This window comes from Meleagris gallopavo, chromosome 10 (genome assembly GCF_000146605.3).
Source record: "Meleagris gallopavo isolate NT-WF06-2002-E0010 breed Aviagen turkey brand Nicholas breeding stock chromosome 10, Turkey_5.1, whole genome shotgun sequence".
In the NCBI taxonomy this organism is placed as follows: domain Eukaryota; kingdom Metazoa; phylum Chordata; class Aves; order Galliformes; family Phasianidae; genus Meleagris; species Meleagris gallopavo.
The window spans coordinates 19,728,831-19,745,479 of record NC_015020.2 but is presented as its reverse complement, the minus strand read 5'-3'; the positions used below and the strand labels follow the sequence as shown (position 1 = coordinate 19,745,479).

The window sequence follows — 16,649 nt, the reverse complement described above, 5'->3', positions numbered from 1 at the left end:
CTCATTTCAGAACCGTGGCGGCTGAAGTCAGGAAGCAGATCTCAGGGCAGTATGGAGGGTCTCCCCAGCTTCTCAAAAACCTCAATATTGGAGGCAGCGTCTCTCATCACACAACCGTAAGTAGTGCTTGGAACATGGAAGAGGGAAGGAGGTGTGCATGGTTATTTCTGGTTCGGAAAGAAATTGCAGTGCCTGTTCACATAGGAATTGGACTCCTATGGTGGTTGTTATGGGTCCTTTCCAACTTGAGGGACTCTTTGATTCTGCAGTACTGACATGTTGTTGTCTTAACACTGATAACACTGAGGTAAATAATTCTGTGCAAAAAGTGCTGATTTTGGAGGTGTCTGTCCTGCGCATCGGTTAGTGTGGCTGGGAGTCTGTGTTCCTGCAGAAGCTTTGTAGGACACTGGGGCTCCTTTGACCAGCTCTTATTTGCTGTATCCCAGAGCAGCTTGGATGGGACCATGCGCATGTCTGGGTCTCTCTGCAAAGAGCTCTTTGCATGCTCGTGCTCTTTAGGTACAGTATTTTGGTCTTCTTTGACATTCTTAAGAGTAGAACCACAGTTACAAAGCTTATCTGGTGTTCAGATGTATTTTAAATATGGTGAAAGCTTGAATATAATTATCCCCTAGGAATGTGTATTTATTTATGTGTTCACAGTTCACTTCTAAGAGTGGTTGAAATGTAGGCCAAGTTTTCAGGAACACCCTTTCTGAAATCAGATTTTCTTGCACGGACTCTCAGTAACCTTCAAATTTTATTCAGTGTGGTAGTATAAATTTCAGGAGCTCAACAAACTTTCTCAGGCTGGAGCTGTATTTTGGAGGTGTTCCTTTGATTTGGATTATTGCTCTGGGTCATAGCAGTTTCTTTAGCAGCTGTCAACTTAGAAGATGTAGGATCTTGCTTTCTTCAAAGTGGTTTAGATTAGTTCTGGCAGTGCTGGAAATATGCCCTGAATTTGATAATCTGTACACACATTCTGGGTTTTCAGGAGTCCTCCTCTTGTTCTGGAGTAATGTCCTGTGTGGTATTGTCGGTTCATATGCTTCTCTGTGTCCCATGCAGTGTGAGAAAGCTTTCTTATGCACAGCACAGATGCATCCTTAGGGCTGGTACCATCTCAAAGAGGATCTTGAAGACTAAATTGACCCCTAGCTTAAAAGAGTGATTTGCTACAGGCTGAAAGTTCATCTTTAAAGAGATATGGCTGTGCTAGAATTGCTGGGAACTGGCATTTGTGTCGTTTCCCTGTACATCAGCTGTGTAAGTACTGGGAGAGAAGAGGGCTGGTTTGGTCAGCTGTGTGCATGGCCTTATTGCTGAGTGAGCACAAAGGAGGGAGGGGTTATGAGAATGGCGTCTCCAGGGATAATGCCTTATTGTAGCAATCTCTGTAGAGGTTGGGTGGGATGTGGGATGATAATGCAGAGCCTTGATGTGGTGGTTCTGTACCATCTCTAGCATCACCTAGTAGTTAGGTAGAGGGGAGGCACCCCTGTTATTAGTGGCACAGACTGGATGGAGCACTTGGGGTCATGCCCCCACTTCCCTGCTGCGATGGATAGCTGAGGATTGATGTCTGCTTTTGAAGGGCCCGTTGGATGTCCATCCCTCAACTTTCTGTGCCTCTCTTGTCTCACATGATTTCATTGAGAAACAACTTGGGTGAATTGCCTTTGTGCTCCCCATTGCTTTCATGAAGTAAGATATCTTCTGTGTACCTTGCCAAGCTGTTCTGCAGCCAGACATGTATGTGTTAACTATTTTTCATTGGTTCTATCACCTGTTGTCCATGTGAATCATCTCTTCCACTTTTTGTTTCTACATCTAAGGTTTTTTCAGTCTACTGTCATAAAGAGGGGCTACAGGAAAGAAGGGAACAGACTCTTTAGCAGGCTCCTTTGTGACAGAACAAGGGGAAATGGTTTTGAGCTTGAAGAAGGTGGATTTAAGGTAGATGTAGGGAAAAAGTCTTTTACAGTGAGGGTAGTGAGGCACTTAGAAGAGGCTGCCAAATGGCGTGGTGGATGCCCCGTCTCTGGAGACTTTCAGGGCAAGGCTGGATGAGGCCCTGGGCAACCTGACCTAGCTGTGCTGTCCCTGTGCATTGCAGAGCAATTGGACTGGATGACCTTCAGAGGTCCCTTCTAGCTCTAAGGATTCTATGATACTAAGTGTATGTGCTCAAAGCTTCAGTCCTGTCAACCTGCATATGCAGTTCGTAATACAGGATCAGATTTGTTGGGCACAGTATTGTCAGCTCTGTCTTTACTTCTTGGTCTCTCGTTATCCTGTTGCTGGTATGGTTTTTTTGGTAGATCTGTGTGTGCATCTCTAAAATCCTGGATAAGGTCATGCTAACGGGGAGCAGGCTCTGAGCCTTTCCCATCAAAATGCGTTGCGTGACGCTTGATGTGATTAGCTGCTAGTTTGTCATCCTAAATTCTGTGCTGAGGAGACATGCTTTTAGAAGAATGATTAACGTGGAGTGATGTTTTATAGGAGATAGACTCATGACTTGCCTAAACACACAGACTGTCCTGAGGCTGCATCACATGGCAGAGGTTTTGCTTATAAGGAATTTTGGGTTAGTTTTTCTCCCTTAAGCATCCCTCAGAATCTGCTGTTCCTCTCTGTTCTGTTTGATAACAGAGGGGAAACATGAATTCTTTCAGTTGGAATAGTTGTTTGCTGTGGAGAAGTTCAAAAGTTTACCGTCATATTACCATTATGGTGCAGAAATGGAAGGCCCTGAATCTGTGTGGCAATGCTGTGTAGCTGTGCTGGTGTGGAAGCCTGAAGTGGGATACCTGGTGTGGATTTCCATATTTTACTAATTCTCTGATTGAGTTTCATGTGATTATCTCCACAATGGCAGCAAGTTGTAGTGCTGAGGGTGCAGCATGGACCTGGAGGACTTCTAATGATAAAGCACTCTCCTATCCGGTGCATCTTACTCCTCACACAGCATATTTACACAGCTAGTTAGGATCCAGAGGAAGTCACAATGCTGATCCTCTGTTGTCTGCTGCCAACAGCAGCTGCTTCTGGGAACTCCTCTGTAAGTCTCATGATATCTGGTGTGATGTAGACATCTTTTAGCCGAAATGTGTGCTTTTGTGAAAGAGCAGCCTCAGTGCTGAGCCTGTGCTTCTCAGTGGCTGAAGCCAGGGCAGGAACTTCTTGCACTTGACACGTTTGCATGTGGTTGAACCCAAGAGAAGTGCAAAAGATGTCAGCTGAATTTTAGCAAGTCTGTTCGCTTCTGCTTCACAAGCAACAGCCAAAATGCTGCCAGAACTGTTTCTAATTTTGTATCTGGTGGTGCTGAGGAGGAAAAAGGCACTGCTTTCAACTGGCTGCACAAGTGTTTGTGGTTTATTATTGTCAACTTCCGCCCTCCTGCCACTTTAGGAGCAGTTGATTTTAATGGTGTGCTCCCCAAACCACAAATGCAGGCCCAAAGCTGTCAGAGGCCTTTCCTGTGTACCCTGTTGTGCTGGATGGCTCTCCTCACACGGTGCAGCCTTTGCAGCACGAAGCTTTTATTTTTGAAATCCAGAACAGAAGGTACTGACAGTTTGTTGCTGAGAAAAAGGAGCCTGTAAGGTCCTAGTGAGATAAAGGAGCTTTTCTTTTTTGAAGCTACATTTGCAAGTCTCTCTAAATCCACTGATAAATAGAGCATGTGCTTGCACCTTACTTTTGAGTTTGGGCCTGTGCACCACAGGATGTGCCCTCAGCTTTGTGCATTTATTTGGTGCTCCCTGGTGGGAACCTGTACTTCTGCTCCCACTGAACAGCTGCTTCAGTGACCAGTGGGGCTGAATTCTCTTTTCGCACAGAGGGTGGTGAGGCACTGGAACAGGTTGCCCAAGGAGGCTGTGGGTGCCCCATCCCTGGAGGCATTCAAGGCCAGGCTGGATGTGGCTCTGGGCAGCCTGGTCTGGAGGTTGTGACCCTGCACATAGCAGGGAGTTGGAACTGATGAGCAATGTGGTCCTTTTCAACCCAGGCCATTCTATGATTTTGTGAAAACAGATAGCTCTCACTTCCTTTCAGAGAATTCCCAGCAGCATTTACTTTGTTTATTTGATGAACTGGACTGTTTACTATGCTCTATTATAATGCCTTGTGACTAACCACTTTCTATTTGAGTTTGGTTTTTTTCTGTTGAGCATCTCCTCGTGCTATGGTGCTCATTAACTGTCTGCTGACCTTGTAATGGCTGCCATGCACTGTGGTGTGGCAGAGCACTGCAGTAGTTGTACCTGGACGAAGCCGGGTTGTTGGGCAGCACAGGGATTGCCATTAGTGCTGCTGAAGTGACTGAGAGGTTTTTCCACAGCCTGATGTGCATGGCTGGCTTTACTGCCTGTTGTGCCCATTTGGCTTCAGAAGAGCAGAGTTCAGGTTTGGATCAGTTTTTTCCCCATGTTTGCGGGCCTTTAGTGAGAGCAGATGATGCTACTGAAGGACAGTGTTGCAAAGCTGAACACTGCTATGAGGAGGAGCACTGTTATCAGAGATGATTATTAGTTTGGAAATGAAAGGGTGTGGATTCTTGGACATGATGTGATCTGACCCCACATCTGCTTTCAGTGCTCCATTTTCTTCATGTAAAATAAAGGTGCTGACATTTAGGTATCTTTGTAAAGCACTACCAGCTTTATGGGCATTATTAGGGCTAATTGAAGCTTTGTCTTGGATTTATTGGATGTCACGCTTTTGTTCTTTGTGTTCAAAGATAGTATCTAATTATTAAATAAGAGAATATAGGTTCCTTTATATATTTCCATTGTTTATTTTAGCATCGCTTAAAAGAAGAAAAGATAATTTATGCAAATGAATGGAAAACACTGCAAGGGAGAACCTGACAATAAAAATGTAGGATAGAAAAGGGCGTTTTGAAGTGTTCAGAGCCAAGTAATTTTATCACCAAAATTACTAAAATGAAAAGGAAAATGAGCCAAGTCTTAATGCTCTCTCAAAGCTGATTAAGGCTTAATGGTGAGTCCCATTATATGGATTTCCTGGAGGTTGTGCCCTGCCTGCCTGGATGGTCTGTCCTCATCAGCCAGGGGAGGATGGGAGAGGCATCCACATCCTCTTCCCCTCCTCCTCCCATCAGGGGCTGCTCACGGTTGACTTTGCTCTAGTGAGCTCAGAGTGTTATGTACCAGTTATAAAATCAGTAGAGCCCTGCTGCAGAGATCAAGCTTTTTATACATGAAGTTGGTGAGTCTGGGAGTCACCGAATGGTCAATGAGTCTCATTTGTCTGCAATAATTTAAACAGTTTATATGTTGTCAGAGATAACTGATCTTAGCAAAATGCTGTTATACTGAGTAAATTCCCTTACTTAACAGAAGCATTCCTGACAGGCCTGCTAATAAATAGTCAGCATCTAAAAATGCAATTAAATCCAGGAATAAAACACAGAAGCAAACTGATGTTCCGTGGAAATGCTGATAATGCCCTCCATTGCAAAAGCATTCTTAATATCGGATTCAAATTACAAAGGAATTTTTTCCTATCCCTGTTGGTCTGCTTGCAGAGCCCTTCTCATGGGAGCTATCATGGTCCCAGCAGGCAGCAGAGGGCTGAAGGCTGCTGCTGAGTTATGTGCTTAATCCATTCTGTGGATGAGTGGCCCACTGGTAATTGAGATGTGACAGAGCCAGGTGCTCTCCATGCAGAAGCACATGCATGCACATGGCTGCTGCAGCTTGGTTTGTGCAGTGCCTTTGCAAACCCTGAGGGTCAGGAGGGATCCATCTCTGCTGCTCTGATGTATTGTTTCTGCCAGAAGTTGGAAGCTGTGATTTTTCTGGCCAGACTATTTGATTTTTTAATCTCTTTAACAGTAGAGAACTTTGATGTTTTCTTTGTCTCGGTTTCGGCACTCTCAGTTTCAGTGCGGTTAATCAGAGGGTCTCCATCTCTTCAGATCGCTCTCAGCTCAGCACCCGCGTTTCCTTTATCAAAGTCTTTCTGGTTTTGAAGTTTCTTGTGGTGAAATTACATGACTCTGAGTCATCAAAGAGGATTCTTCTTACTCATCCTTGGAGGCACAACTTGTAGCTTCCTGCTCTTCGTAAGAAGTTGCTTTAATATTCTCAGATAATGAATTAGTTTCTGATTAATAATTCCATACCCAAGTGGCTCCTTGCATTAACAGCCAGTTATAACAGCAAATAACCTAGTTCTGTTTGTACAGAAAACCTCCCATAGCTTTGTGACTGGGTGTTACATGCTGTACATGTGCATAGATCTTGAAATGCAGTGACAGCGGGCGCTTCTTAGAATATGTGAGCCTTAGAATTTGGATTTGATGACTGTTCCTGGAGTAAGCATTAAGGTGAAATAAAATATCTGAACACTGAGTCCTTTCTGTGGCCCACCAGATGTGCTGACTCCTGCATCTCTCTGCAATCCCAGCGTCCCTGTGAGAGTGGCTGCCATGAGGACAGGCCATCTGCCTTCCTGCTGCTGGGAGGGATGTGCCAGGATGCCCTGCAGACCCAGAGATAGCTGAGAGAAGGCTGGGGCTCAGCTTTGAAATGCTAATCTGTTTCTTCTGTCCTTCCAAGATGTAGCCCAGGGAGGCAGTGGGTGGGAAGTTGGTATTAATTTAGAATTTGAAGCTTTAGCACAATCTGTTACACTTTTAGCACATTAGGGACTGTTTAATATTTAAGGTGGTACTGAAGTTAAGATGGAACTTTGTCCTACTTCCAGAATTGGCAAGAAATACCACCCTGATTTTGAAAAAGTGCCTCGCTGCCAATTAAAAATAACAATCAGGATCCTCCCTAATCCTCCTGATGAGGAGCTCTGCAAGGTTAATTTTTCAAGGTCCCTATCGTGGCTACACAAGGAGGTTTACTCCCACACAGGAGACACAACCCTGCAGTCTTTGTCACTATGATTTTTACAAGGCCCAGAGTTGTACTGTGATCCTTAACAGCAAATGCAAAGAGCGAGTCTCTCCCTTTGGAAATTAAGCATCTCCTTTTAGATAAAATAAACATTGAAAAAGCTGCTATGATCCCTCTTGGGAATCAGCATCTTGAGAGGGGAGGGAGGAGGAAATGAGAAGGAAATGGTGATTTTCGTGGCTGTGCTGATGCATGCTAGCAGGAAGCCTGCAGAATCCTAGCTTGGATCTGTGTAGCTTAGGGCACGTGTCCCGCAAGAGTACTTGTGGTGCACTGTACTGTGTGTGAGCTAGGCAACAAACTTTCAGATAGATCTAGAAATATCCCCTCTGCGCAGCTGCTTGTAGAGGGAGAGGACAGATTGAAGTCCCCTAGGCAAAAGTCGGAATGCCTGTGGATGTCAGGGCATGCAGCGGTGACGTACACTGGGTGTTCTGTGTGTTCAAAGTCAGTGTCTGTGAGATGGAGATAATAATTGTCCCTTTTCCTGCCCTCTTTGCTGCTGTGATTCCTTATTGGGTTTCTGTACACTGCCCAGAACAACAGACCTTTATATTTTAGATACTAGTTTAGATTAATGAATTGCTTCATTAAGGAAGCAAACTGGGGCAGGAGGTTGTTCAGACAAGGGTGCATAATGATGTGTAATGAATGGTATCCTAATTAAATCCGTCTTTGGTCATTTCTTAAGCCTGATGGAAAAATGGATCTATGGAGAACATACCCACTGCCTGTTCATGGCTGTGATAGCGAGGCATCCCCGCTGTCCCTGGAATTGTCTTGTCCTGCACATTTCTGATTGCTCTGCTCTCTCCATATGCACCAGCTGCTGCTGACCCCATCCCTGCCAGTTGTACAAGGCCAACACCACAGTGTGTCTCTGCCCTTTGCTTTCTAGTTTTGCTTCCTTGATGGGGTAGAACAGGCTGTGGGCATTGCAGCGTGGTGCCCTGTGTGCAGCATTCCTCCTGCGTCAGCCCTTTGCCCTGCAGCTCATGGGTGAGCTACTTGGCTGAAGTAAGAGAGTTTTGCTATCTCCACGGGGCTGTACCTTGTCCTTCAGCTGAGGTTCATGCCCCGGTTGCCAGTTTTGAGCAGATGCTTCTTCTGTAACTGATGATGATGATACAGGTGCTCAGAAAAGGAAATAAATAGGAGGGAGAGACATTTTGGCTAGTGGTGCACTAAAACTACAGCAAAATACTGTGTTTACTGTCTAGAAAAGGACAAAGTCGATAAGAAACGAAAGTTTATTTTCAGGCTTTTAAGAGGATATAACAGTGAAGAATAACACAGCCTTAAAGAAGAAAGCTTGACTGTCCCTGTTTCAGGAGAGTTATAAACCTGTGAAATAGGGTTTTGTAATGCAACGTCTGAGAGCCATAACTGCAGCAGCACAGATGCACCTATGGAATACACGCGTTAAACAGCTTGTATAAGCCAAATCAATGAGGATGGCATCTTGGTTAAGCTGACCGAGTGTGGATCCATGGTCCGATTAAGGATGTATGCAGAATCATGACTTGCAAGCGGTGTTTGATTTGGTGTGAATGGATTGTTTAAAAAATGGGTGTCCTGTTGGATTTGTTCTGTACTATCAGTTCTTTGGTGTGTTGTACCTGGTGGTTATGTTGGTAAGGGAGCAGACTGTGCTCCACTTACTCATGCTGAGGATCCTCTTTCTCCCTGTTAATTTCTGTCACCTCAGAAGAGCCCTTCCTTAGTGAGATGGCAGTGTCTGGCCGTCGGATCAAGACTGAGCAAAAACTTTGTTGAGGAATTACCTGAAAGACTGTCCAAAAATTGATATTCAGTTACAGGTTGTACAAAATTGACAGGTTTATTCTATAAGAGCAGTAATCACAATGCTGAGAGTAGGCTTTCCTTCTTGTGCATTCACTGTTAGTTTAACTGGGGACATGATGAGAACCTCTGCACACCTTCAGTTTCTGGAGGGCCTTACTATTGACTATGAAGATGCCTCATCAGCAGTTCTTGAAGGGCAGAACTCCAGTGTTTCCTTCCTGGGTTTCATTAGTGGGTTGGTAGGCGGACTGCACATTTGCAGATACTTGACTGAGATTGTCTCCATGCAGCTGGAAGCCCAAAGATGAAAAACAATCTCCATACGTGGAGGAAGCACCTCTTCTGCTTCCTAGGAGTTGTCAGCACAAGTGGAAAAGGCATTTCCTGGCAGCAGTGGGAAGACTGTGTGCTTCTGCCAGGACGCTGCTCTCTCTGACCCATCAGCACACAGTGCTGTGGAAGAGGACAGTGTTACAACTCTTCAGATGTTCCCCACATTTCTGCAGCAGAGATTTCTAAACCTCCCCACGTGTAGCTGACAGTGGGATGTGCTGTTGTTGTGATGATCTGGAGATCAGCTGTACATCAGGATGATGCACGAGGTTAAGGACCAAAGTCCTGCCAACTAAGAAGAACCACAGTCCTCATAGGCTGTGGCAGTCGGCTGCTGAGCTCCTTGTTTTTCTGGATGCTGTGTGGAGGCAGGCAGGGGCTGGGGATGAGATAAAACAGGTTCTGCTCCTCTGTCAGCAACAAGGCCAGGGTGGTGAGATTGGATAACCTGCTCTTCATCTGAACTCATCGAATTCTTTCAGTGCACGCTAGATCTGAGGGATTTGTTGGAAAATTTCAGGTGGCTGAGGCTTTGGCCAGGTTGCAGATAGAAAAATAGCCCCTTGTGTGCTGGTTTTGTTCTTGGTCTCATCTGGTGCTCCGGAGGGATGCAGGAGTGTGAAGCTGGACAGGAGAGGTGGCTCAGCTCAAAGGCTGTGATGCCATTTGGGTTCACTTACCTTTTGGTGCACCTCTTCCTTCCTATTTCCTCCTCCTCTTTCATCACTTCTGCCCCCACAAATATCTAAGGCTTAAAATAATGTGCTTGCCTTTTATCTGCCAATAGTCTGATGTGAAGTAGTTCCTCTTCCTAACCATGAATTTATGTTTGGCCTGTTTACTCAGGTGCTAGACAATATTTCTGGTTGCACAGATGGTGAGTCTAATACAGGCTTCTGGGTTTGACTTTTATGTTTGTTTACATCTTCATGGTACAATAGTTATCTGAAGAGACAAACTGGAAAATTGGGAAGCGTTAACCTTGGGCCAAATGCTGAGGTGTGTGAAGGGCTTGGAGGTGCCCAGAGCACAGATGGGGCCTGCACAGCCCCACAGCATTGCTGTCCTGGGGGTGTGTTGGCTGCTAGGGTCTTCTTTTATCAAACACATCATCATGCTGTGGTTGGGCAAGTGAGATTTGATATGTGTAGTGCTGTGAGGTGGGAATGGTGATGCGGCTGTGGCAGGCCCTGCTCAGTCCTGCATGCCCCCATTTGCTTTAATACAGCAGCTCTCCTGAAGAAAGCCTGAGCTTCTAGCAATTCCTCAACAGTGCACTGTGACACTGTGCTGTGAGTTTTGTCAGTCTTCCAGTGCCAAGCACAGCCAGTCTATCTAGATATAAAAAACAGATAGTGTGAGATGGTGACATGTTGGCTGCTGTGTGGGAAAGAGCAGTGACACGTTCTTGCTGTGAGTTTTGCTGTGGCAAAAACAGTTAACACTTCTGTTTTTTCAAAAGTTCTGTTAATCCCACAGCTCCACTTCATTTCTAAGTAAAGGATTAGAAGGAGAAACAATCATAAAATGGCCTGGGTTGAAAAGGACCACAATGCTCATCAGTTCCAACCCCCTGCTTTGTGCAGGGTTGCCAACCTCCAGACCAGGCTGCCCAGAGCCACATCCAGCCTGGCCTTGAATTCCTCCAGGGATGGGGCATCCACAAAAAGGTCCCAGGGTTGGAGTTAAATGCATTAAATTAATTTCTACTTTTTTCGTAACTTGCAGAGCTTAATACTGAGATTCTGGACATGCGTTGTTCTATTTTTTTTGTGTGTGGTTCAGATTCTCAACTGGCATGAAGTCATCTGGTCTAACTCACCTGGCTTTGCTGGCATTGTGCCGTCTTCCTGCTGAAGGTTTGGCCTTCTGTGTTTGAAGAAAATTGCAGTATTCATCGAGGTTGGCTGTGGCAAGAGTGATTCTTTCAGTACCGCTGTGCCAGCCAAGTCTTTGCCTTGAATAAAAAGTCCGTTTATTTCAGAACTTTTTGGCAGCCTAAGTTTAAAAAGCAGACTTTTTCGATTGGGGTAACAAGGCGTTAGAGAAACATGCTTAAAATTTGAGTACTGAGTGTTCTTATTAAAATAACCTCCAATAAAGAGATAACTTCCTTGTCCCGCAGAAGTCATCTGGGTGTCTGGAAAGAGCAGCAGGAGAAAAACTGCTGAATTTCAATGTGCTTTTGTGATTCATGTGAAGCCTCACTGGGATGTGCTGGGGAATTCTAGGAAATGTGTCAGTTGCTGCAGAAGTGGGTTCCTCAAAATGTGTTTTTAATGTTTCATTTTCTTAATGCCTGTTTATGTGCAGCCTCATAGTATGGTGATCTCATATCAGAATATATATGTACTTATGTAATATGCATATGTTAAAATGCACAGTTATGCAATGTCTAGCTTATGCGTTTAAAAGGAAGGGCCGTTTTAGCTCATTTCTTTGCATTATGGTGGGAACAGTGCTTCCAGTGAAACCTACTGCTCCTCTGCATGAGTGACTGTTCAGTCATTCCTTGTGCTTCATGGGAGAGCTCTGTGCCCTCAAGAGATGCTTTTAAAGGATCTGCATTGGTTGGAGCAGAGTCGCTTCGGGTGTGGGCTGTGTAATCTGGGCCCCAAAGGTCCCCAATATCAGGAGAAGAGATGGTTCAGTGTGCAGAGAAATGTTGTGTTTTGTGTTCCCTGGAAAAATCACTTAATTTGAAATAGCTTTAGACTTCTGGGCTCTATGACTTCACGTGCTGCTGGTAAATCAGCCCATGCTTTGAATTCCTCTCCTCAGGCTGTGCTGAAGTGTGAGAGGGTTTGGTTTTTTTTGCATCTTCAATGAGGATGAAGGTCCCTTTTGTGATCAGACCAGCAACTTAAATAAATAAATAAATAAATAAATAAATAAATCCATACTCATTTACATGGCAAGTAAAATGTAATACGTGGTTTAGAAGCAAACTGATGGATTTCTTGAAAACAGAGGGAAATCCATTGGGGTTTTCTTTTGCTTTTTTGAGATGATGATGGCAGGCGCAGTAGAAATATCCGAAGAACTATTAGATAAAAGATAAGACATGAAAAATAGCTTTATGATATCTGTTTGCTGGGGCTAGTACCACTAGGGTTAATTACAGGCTGATGTTAGATCAAATTTCCACAACAAGGGAGAAGGGCTGGTATAGAAAACAAAGTAGTACACACATGGTTTGTTTTCTTTGTCCTTGTTTTAAGACCTTTCCTTTGCTTGCCTTTCCACAGGTGCCACTTACGGAAGCAGTGGACCCGGTTGATTTGGAGGACTACCTTATCACACACCCCATTGCAGTCGAGTCTGGCCCCTTGAGAGACTTGCTTGAGTTTCCTCCCGATGACATTGAGGTTGTGTACACCCCCCGAGAATGTCGGACGCTTGTGTCAGCTGTTCCTGAAGAGAGGTAAGAGGAGACAGGGGAGCACCTTGCCCAAGGGAGTCAGTTGTTCTGCATTTGAAAATCTGCAAGGGTGAAGTCTGGAATTCTTGTCTGTAATGTGCCTGAAGTGAAAGTCTGCATGTCTACCGCTCTAAAGATGTTGTTGTTTATTCTTTTAACAGTGAGATGGACCCTCACGTGAGGGACTGTGTGAGAAGTTACACGGAAGACTGGGCAATTGTGAACAGAAAGTGAGTTCCCTGTGACGTTTGTCAGCTTGATTTCAAATTTCGTTTTTTTTCAGGGTGACTGGCTGGTATGAGGAAGCTCAAAAATGGTTTTCCTGGCTACTGCTTTCATGTGCCTTGGCTTTTAGTTGCCTTGCTGAGCTGAACTGATGCTTTGTTTTTAACTGAAATGATGCTTTGTTTTTAACTGAAATGGTGCTTTTTGTTTTGAAAATTAGATCTCATAGACATCAAAACCCCTTAGGGCATTTTTGAAAATCTAGGCCATTTTCATCAACTGCAGCTCCTTTCAAATATTGGGGAATGTAAAATTACTTTAGGGATTTAAACTTATTGTCAGCATTTGCTTTCTTTCATACATTTTTAGTCCTTCCTAGAAGATGTAAGGTTTACATGTGCAGATGCAAGCACCTTAAGGTGCAACATTCTGCAACGTTTGTTTTTTCAAAAAGAAACTTTGGGAAAGAGCACAGTTTAAACAAATGCCTGTTAGTGTTTGAACTGTCACAGTCTTTACCTGGTGAGCTAACTGTTTAGAGAATATGCCCCAATTTATACAAATTAGTTGGAAAGTTTCTAAGCAGCTTTACTTTGAACATACTCTCTCAGATGATTGAAGGTCTGATGACTTCAAAAGCTATTGTCGAGGAGTAAGTGATCCATGTTATGTGCATCACCTTAAAATGACTTGACTACAGCTACAGCTCTGCCCTTGTGGTAGTTGTTACAATTCACTGGTTTAATGTTGTCCAGAGCACTGCTCCAGAGGATGCTGAAGATATGCTTTGCAGTGCTAAGATGACCTAATAAAAATGTGGTTTGTAACTCTTAGCAGAGGGAAAAGAAAAAAAAAAAGGAAACTTGAGAGAGGATGTTTTATTAACTCCCAGCCATTGTGGGCAGAGCCAGGACTGCACAATAGGCTTGGGTAGTGTGACCCACTCAGCAAGCATACCTCACAGCTTCTGAATAACTTTTAGTGGAATCTCTAACACCTGGCTGTGTTTCCTACAGTGGATTAGTTGGAAACAGTAAAGCTTTCTGTCGTGTGCAGTTGTGGTCAGTGCCAAGGAAGGCATGCAGCAAAAGGCATTAGAGTTGTTTGAGTGGGGCCAGGCTGTGCTGAGTGATTGCTGAACTGCAGCCCAAGCCTTGCTTCTTTGGAAGAGGAGAGGCAGTTCCATAAGCATCCCTAGCAGTTTTTGCTGTGATAAAATCATAGCAGTGCACTGCATAGAAATGAAAAGGTTGCTGTTGTAGCAGAGCAGGAGCCCAAAAACATGACTGGAAGAAGAACTGAATTGTTTTTTAAGTAAGGTTGTCTTGTCTACCAGATCAGGAGTCTGTTACTGGATGATGGTAGCTGGTTTCTCTTGGTCTTTCTTATTGGATAGTTACAAGTGCTTGGCCAGATTTGGGGGCACAACATCCTGATCATTGAGCTTCAGAAGAGCTTGACTTCTGCTATGCTATTCTTCTTTCTCCTCCTCTCCAGGGGAAATAGTCTGTATTTCAATCTTTCTCTATGGTTCTTCATAACCAAAATGTATTTGGGGATGGCGAAATCTGTCCATTAAGTGAATAGTTTTGTGGTATTTAGAATGAATATATGCCTTTGCTTTCCTCTTCTTTCACCTTCCGTTCATTACTCACTGCTAGCACATCTTTGTGCCTACCATGTCTGCTTATCTTTCTGTAGTAATTGTAGAAGCAGGGCAGGATATAAACAATTGATTGTAGGTGCAACCCCAGCACTACTTTGGAAACTGACTTAAGTTTAACTTACGTCAAGCTGACTAAGTTTGTGTTGTAAAGAGGTTGTGGCTCAGGCCATATGTGTGTGTGAATACAGACACAGTGCCATTTGGTATCCTAAAATTTGTTAGTCAAAGAGATGTGATCTTGTCAGCAACAGCAGACAGATTGTTTACTAGCAAGTGCTCTTGAGCTCTGGAATGCTCTGGAGGACCCAGTTCTGTTTATAAAGATGCTCTGGGAAGATGCTCATTTTAGTTGGAGTCAGAAACTCAAATGTTTTCCAGCATACTCAGAACCTCAGTGCTGCTTGCAATCCAGCCTAGTGCTGGTACTTTGGTTTGCATGGTGTTAATATTGTCTGCTCCCAGCCAATCCCTGCTCCTACAGAACCACTGGCCTTCCATCTCCTTCTTATTGTCTTAAGCTTGGCATCACAATTGCTCATTTTATGATGCCCTTAATTGGGCATTGATAATAATTCCTTGTACATCACCCAGCATTGCTTTAGAGTTGAACAAAGTCACACTGTAGTACAAGAATACTGGTTGTTGGATTATTACACAGCTTCAGTGGAGAGTGACTGGGAACACTGTTTGCAGAGAGCAATTCATGCTTTGAGATGACCCACACTGCTAATACTGCATTTGTTCCGTAATTCTGCTTCTGGGTTTGGAATCAAAAATAATGCTAAAAATGCGCTTGAAATGCTTTGTTTCCAGGTATCACAAACTGGGGACTGGATTTAATCCCAACACTTTAGACAAACAGAAGGAGAGGCAAAAGGGGCTCCCCAAACAGGTCTTTGAGTCTGATGAAGCTCCAGATGGCAACAGTTACCACGATGAACAAGTAATGTACCTTTCAAACCTTGCTACCTAAAACCTAATTTATAGTTGCATTTTAAAAGTGCAATCCCTTTCCCACTCTAAGTTGCTTTTAATTTGTTGAATCTCAGGATGACCTTAAGCGGCGCTCAATGTCGATTGACGATACTCCCCGGGGCAGCTGGGCTTGCAGTATTTTTGATCTGAAGAACTCCCTTCCAGATGCCCTTCTTCCAAACCTACTGGACCGAACCCCCAATGAAGAGATTGACCACCACAATGAAGATCAGAGGAAGTCCAATAGGCATAAGGAGCTTTTTGCACTACACCCGGCTCCAGATGAGGTATTTTTATATGTATGTGGGTGAGATTAAAAAAGTGGAGGATATAGTGAATGTGGAATCTGTCAGCCTGCCAATGATTCAAAGAGTCAAGATCATCTCTGTTAAATTTCCATGAGAACCTTTGCTGGTTTGCAGCAGTTGAGAGTTTTTCAGTGTGTTACATAGATGCTGCTTTCTGAAGGTTTATTTTCCCTTATGGATATCTGATCACTGTAATGCAGAAACATTAGAGGGATTTAATTTAGTATATTAGTGGCTGCTGCTGAATACATCACACTGGTAAACCTTGGATTAGATTGATGCTAGTGTCTTAGAAGGAAAAAGCACCATGTGTACTTGTGTCATAGTATTAGTGGCTTGTACAAGTGTTGTCTCTGAACTGCTGTTCCTGTGTCACATTTCAGGAGGAGCCTATAGAGCGACTTAGCATTCCTGAAGTACCCAAAGAGCACTTTGGCCAAAGACTCCTGGTGAAGTGTTTGTCTCTTAAGTAAGTATCACTCCAACAAACAGCTACATTATAGAAATTGAGAATTTAAGTCTGTTACATCCAGATGCTTCTGGGATAACTCTGCCATCTTGTTTAATATCCTTAAAACATTGTAACTTTGACTTGATCATGGGCTTAAAGGTTAATTTTGTAAAGTGCGACATACACAGTAATGTACATCAGATGATTTTATCTTTGAGGCTTCCTTTATATTGGTCTGACATAGAAGGTTTTCACTCTACTTGGCCTTTTTTGCATTCTTTTTCAGCCAACCTGTATGGCTATCTGTATGGCTATCCCATGTTGCTAGCATACATTTGGCTGTGCATGTGTAGGGCTCTGCAATTGGCCAGCCTTTGGTATTCAGCTCTGTAACAAGGATATGTAAATGGGGCAAGAAAAACAAATTAAAAGTGCTTGAGCCTTAAAACGTAAGATTAACACTTTACAGTGTTAGAAAATCAAAGATTTGTCGAAGTTTAGGCTCAACAACCTT

The 16,649-nt window shown here is 43.8% G+C and overlaps 1 protein-coding gene across 1 annotated transcript in view; it reads left to right on the top strand.

Annotated features, from left to right (window-relative positions):
• LOC104912491 (dedicator of cytokinesis protein 7-like) overlaps positions 1–16,649 on the top strand; it is a 45,780-nt gene continuing 29,131 nt past the window's right edge. Inside the window, exons 1-6 of the mRNA XM_019618405.2 lie at positions 1–116; positions 12,338–12,513; positions 12,672–12,740; positions 15,215–15,344; positions 15,451–15,663; positions 16,068–16,153. Of these exons, the coding sequence (XP_019473950.2) occupies positions 12,676–12,740; positions 15,215–15,344; positions 15,451–15,663; positions 16,068–16,153 (494 nt within the window). The 5' untranslated portion in view covers positions 1–116; positions 12,338–12,513; positions 12,672–12,675. The remainder of the gene's footprint in view (positions 117–12,337; positions 12,514–12,671; positions 12,741–15,214; positions 15,345–15,450; positions 15,664–16,067; positions 16,154–16,649) is intronic.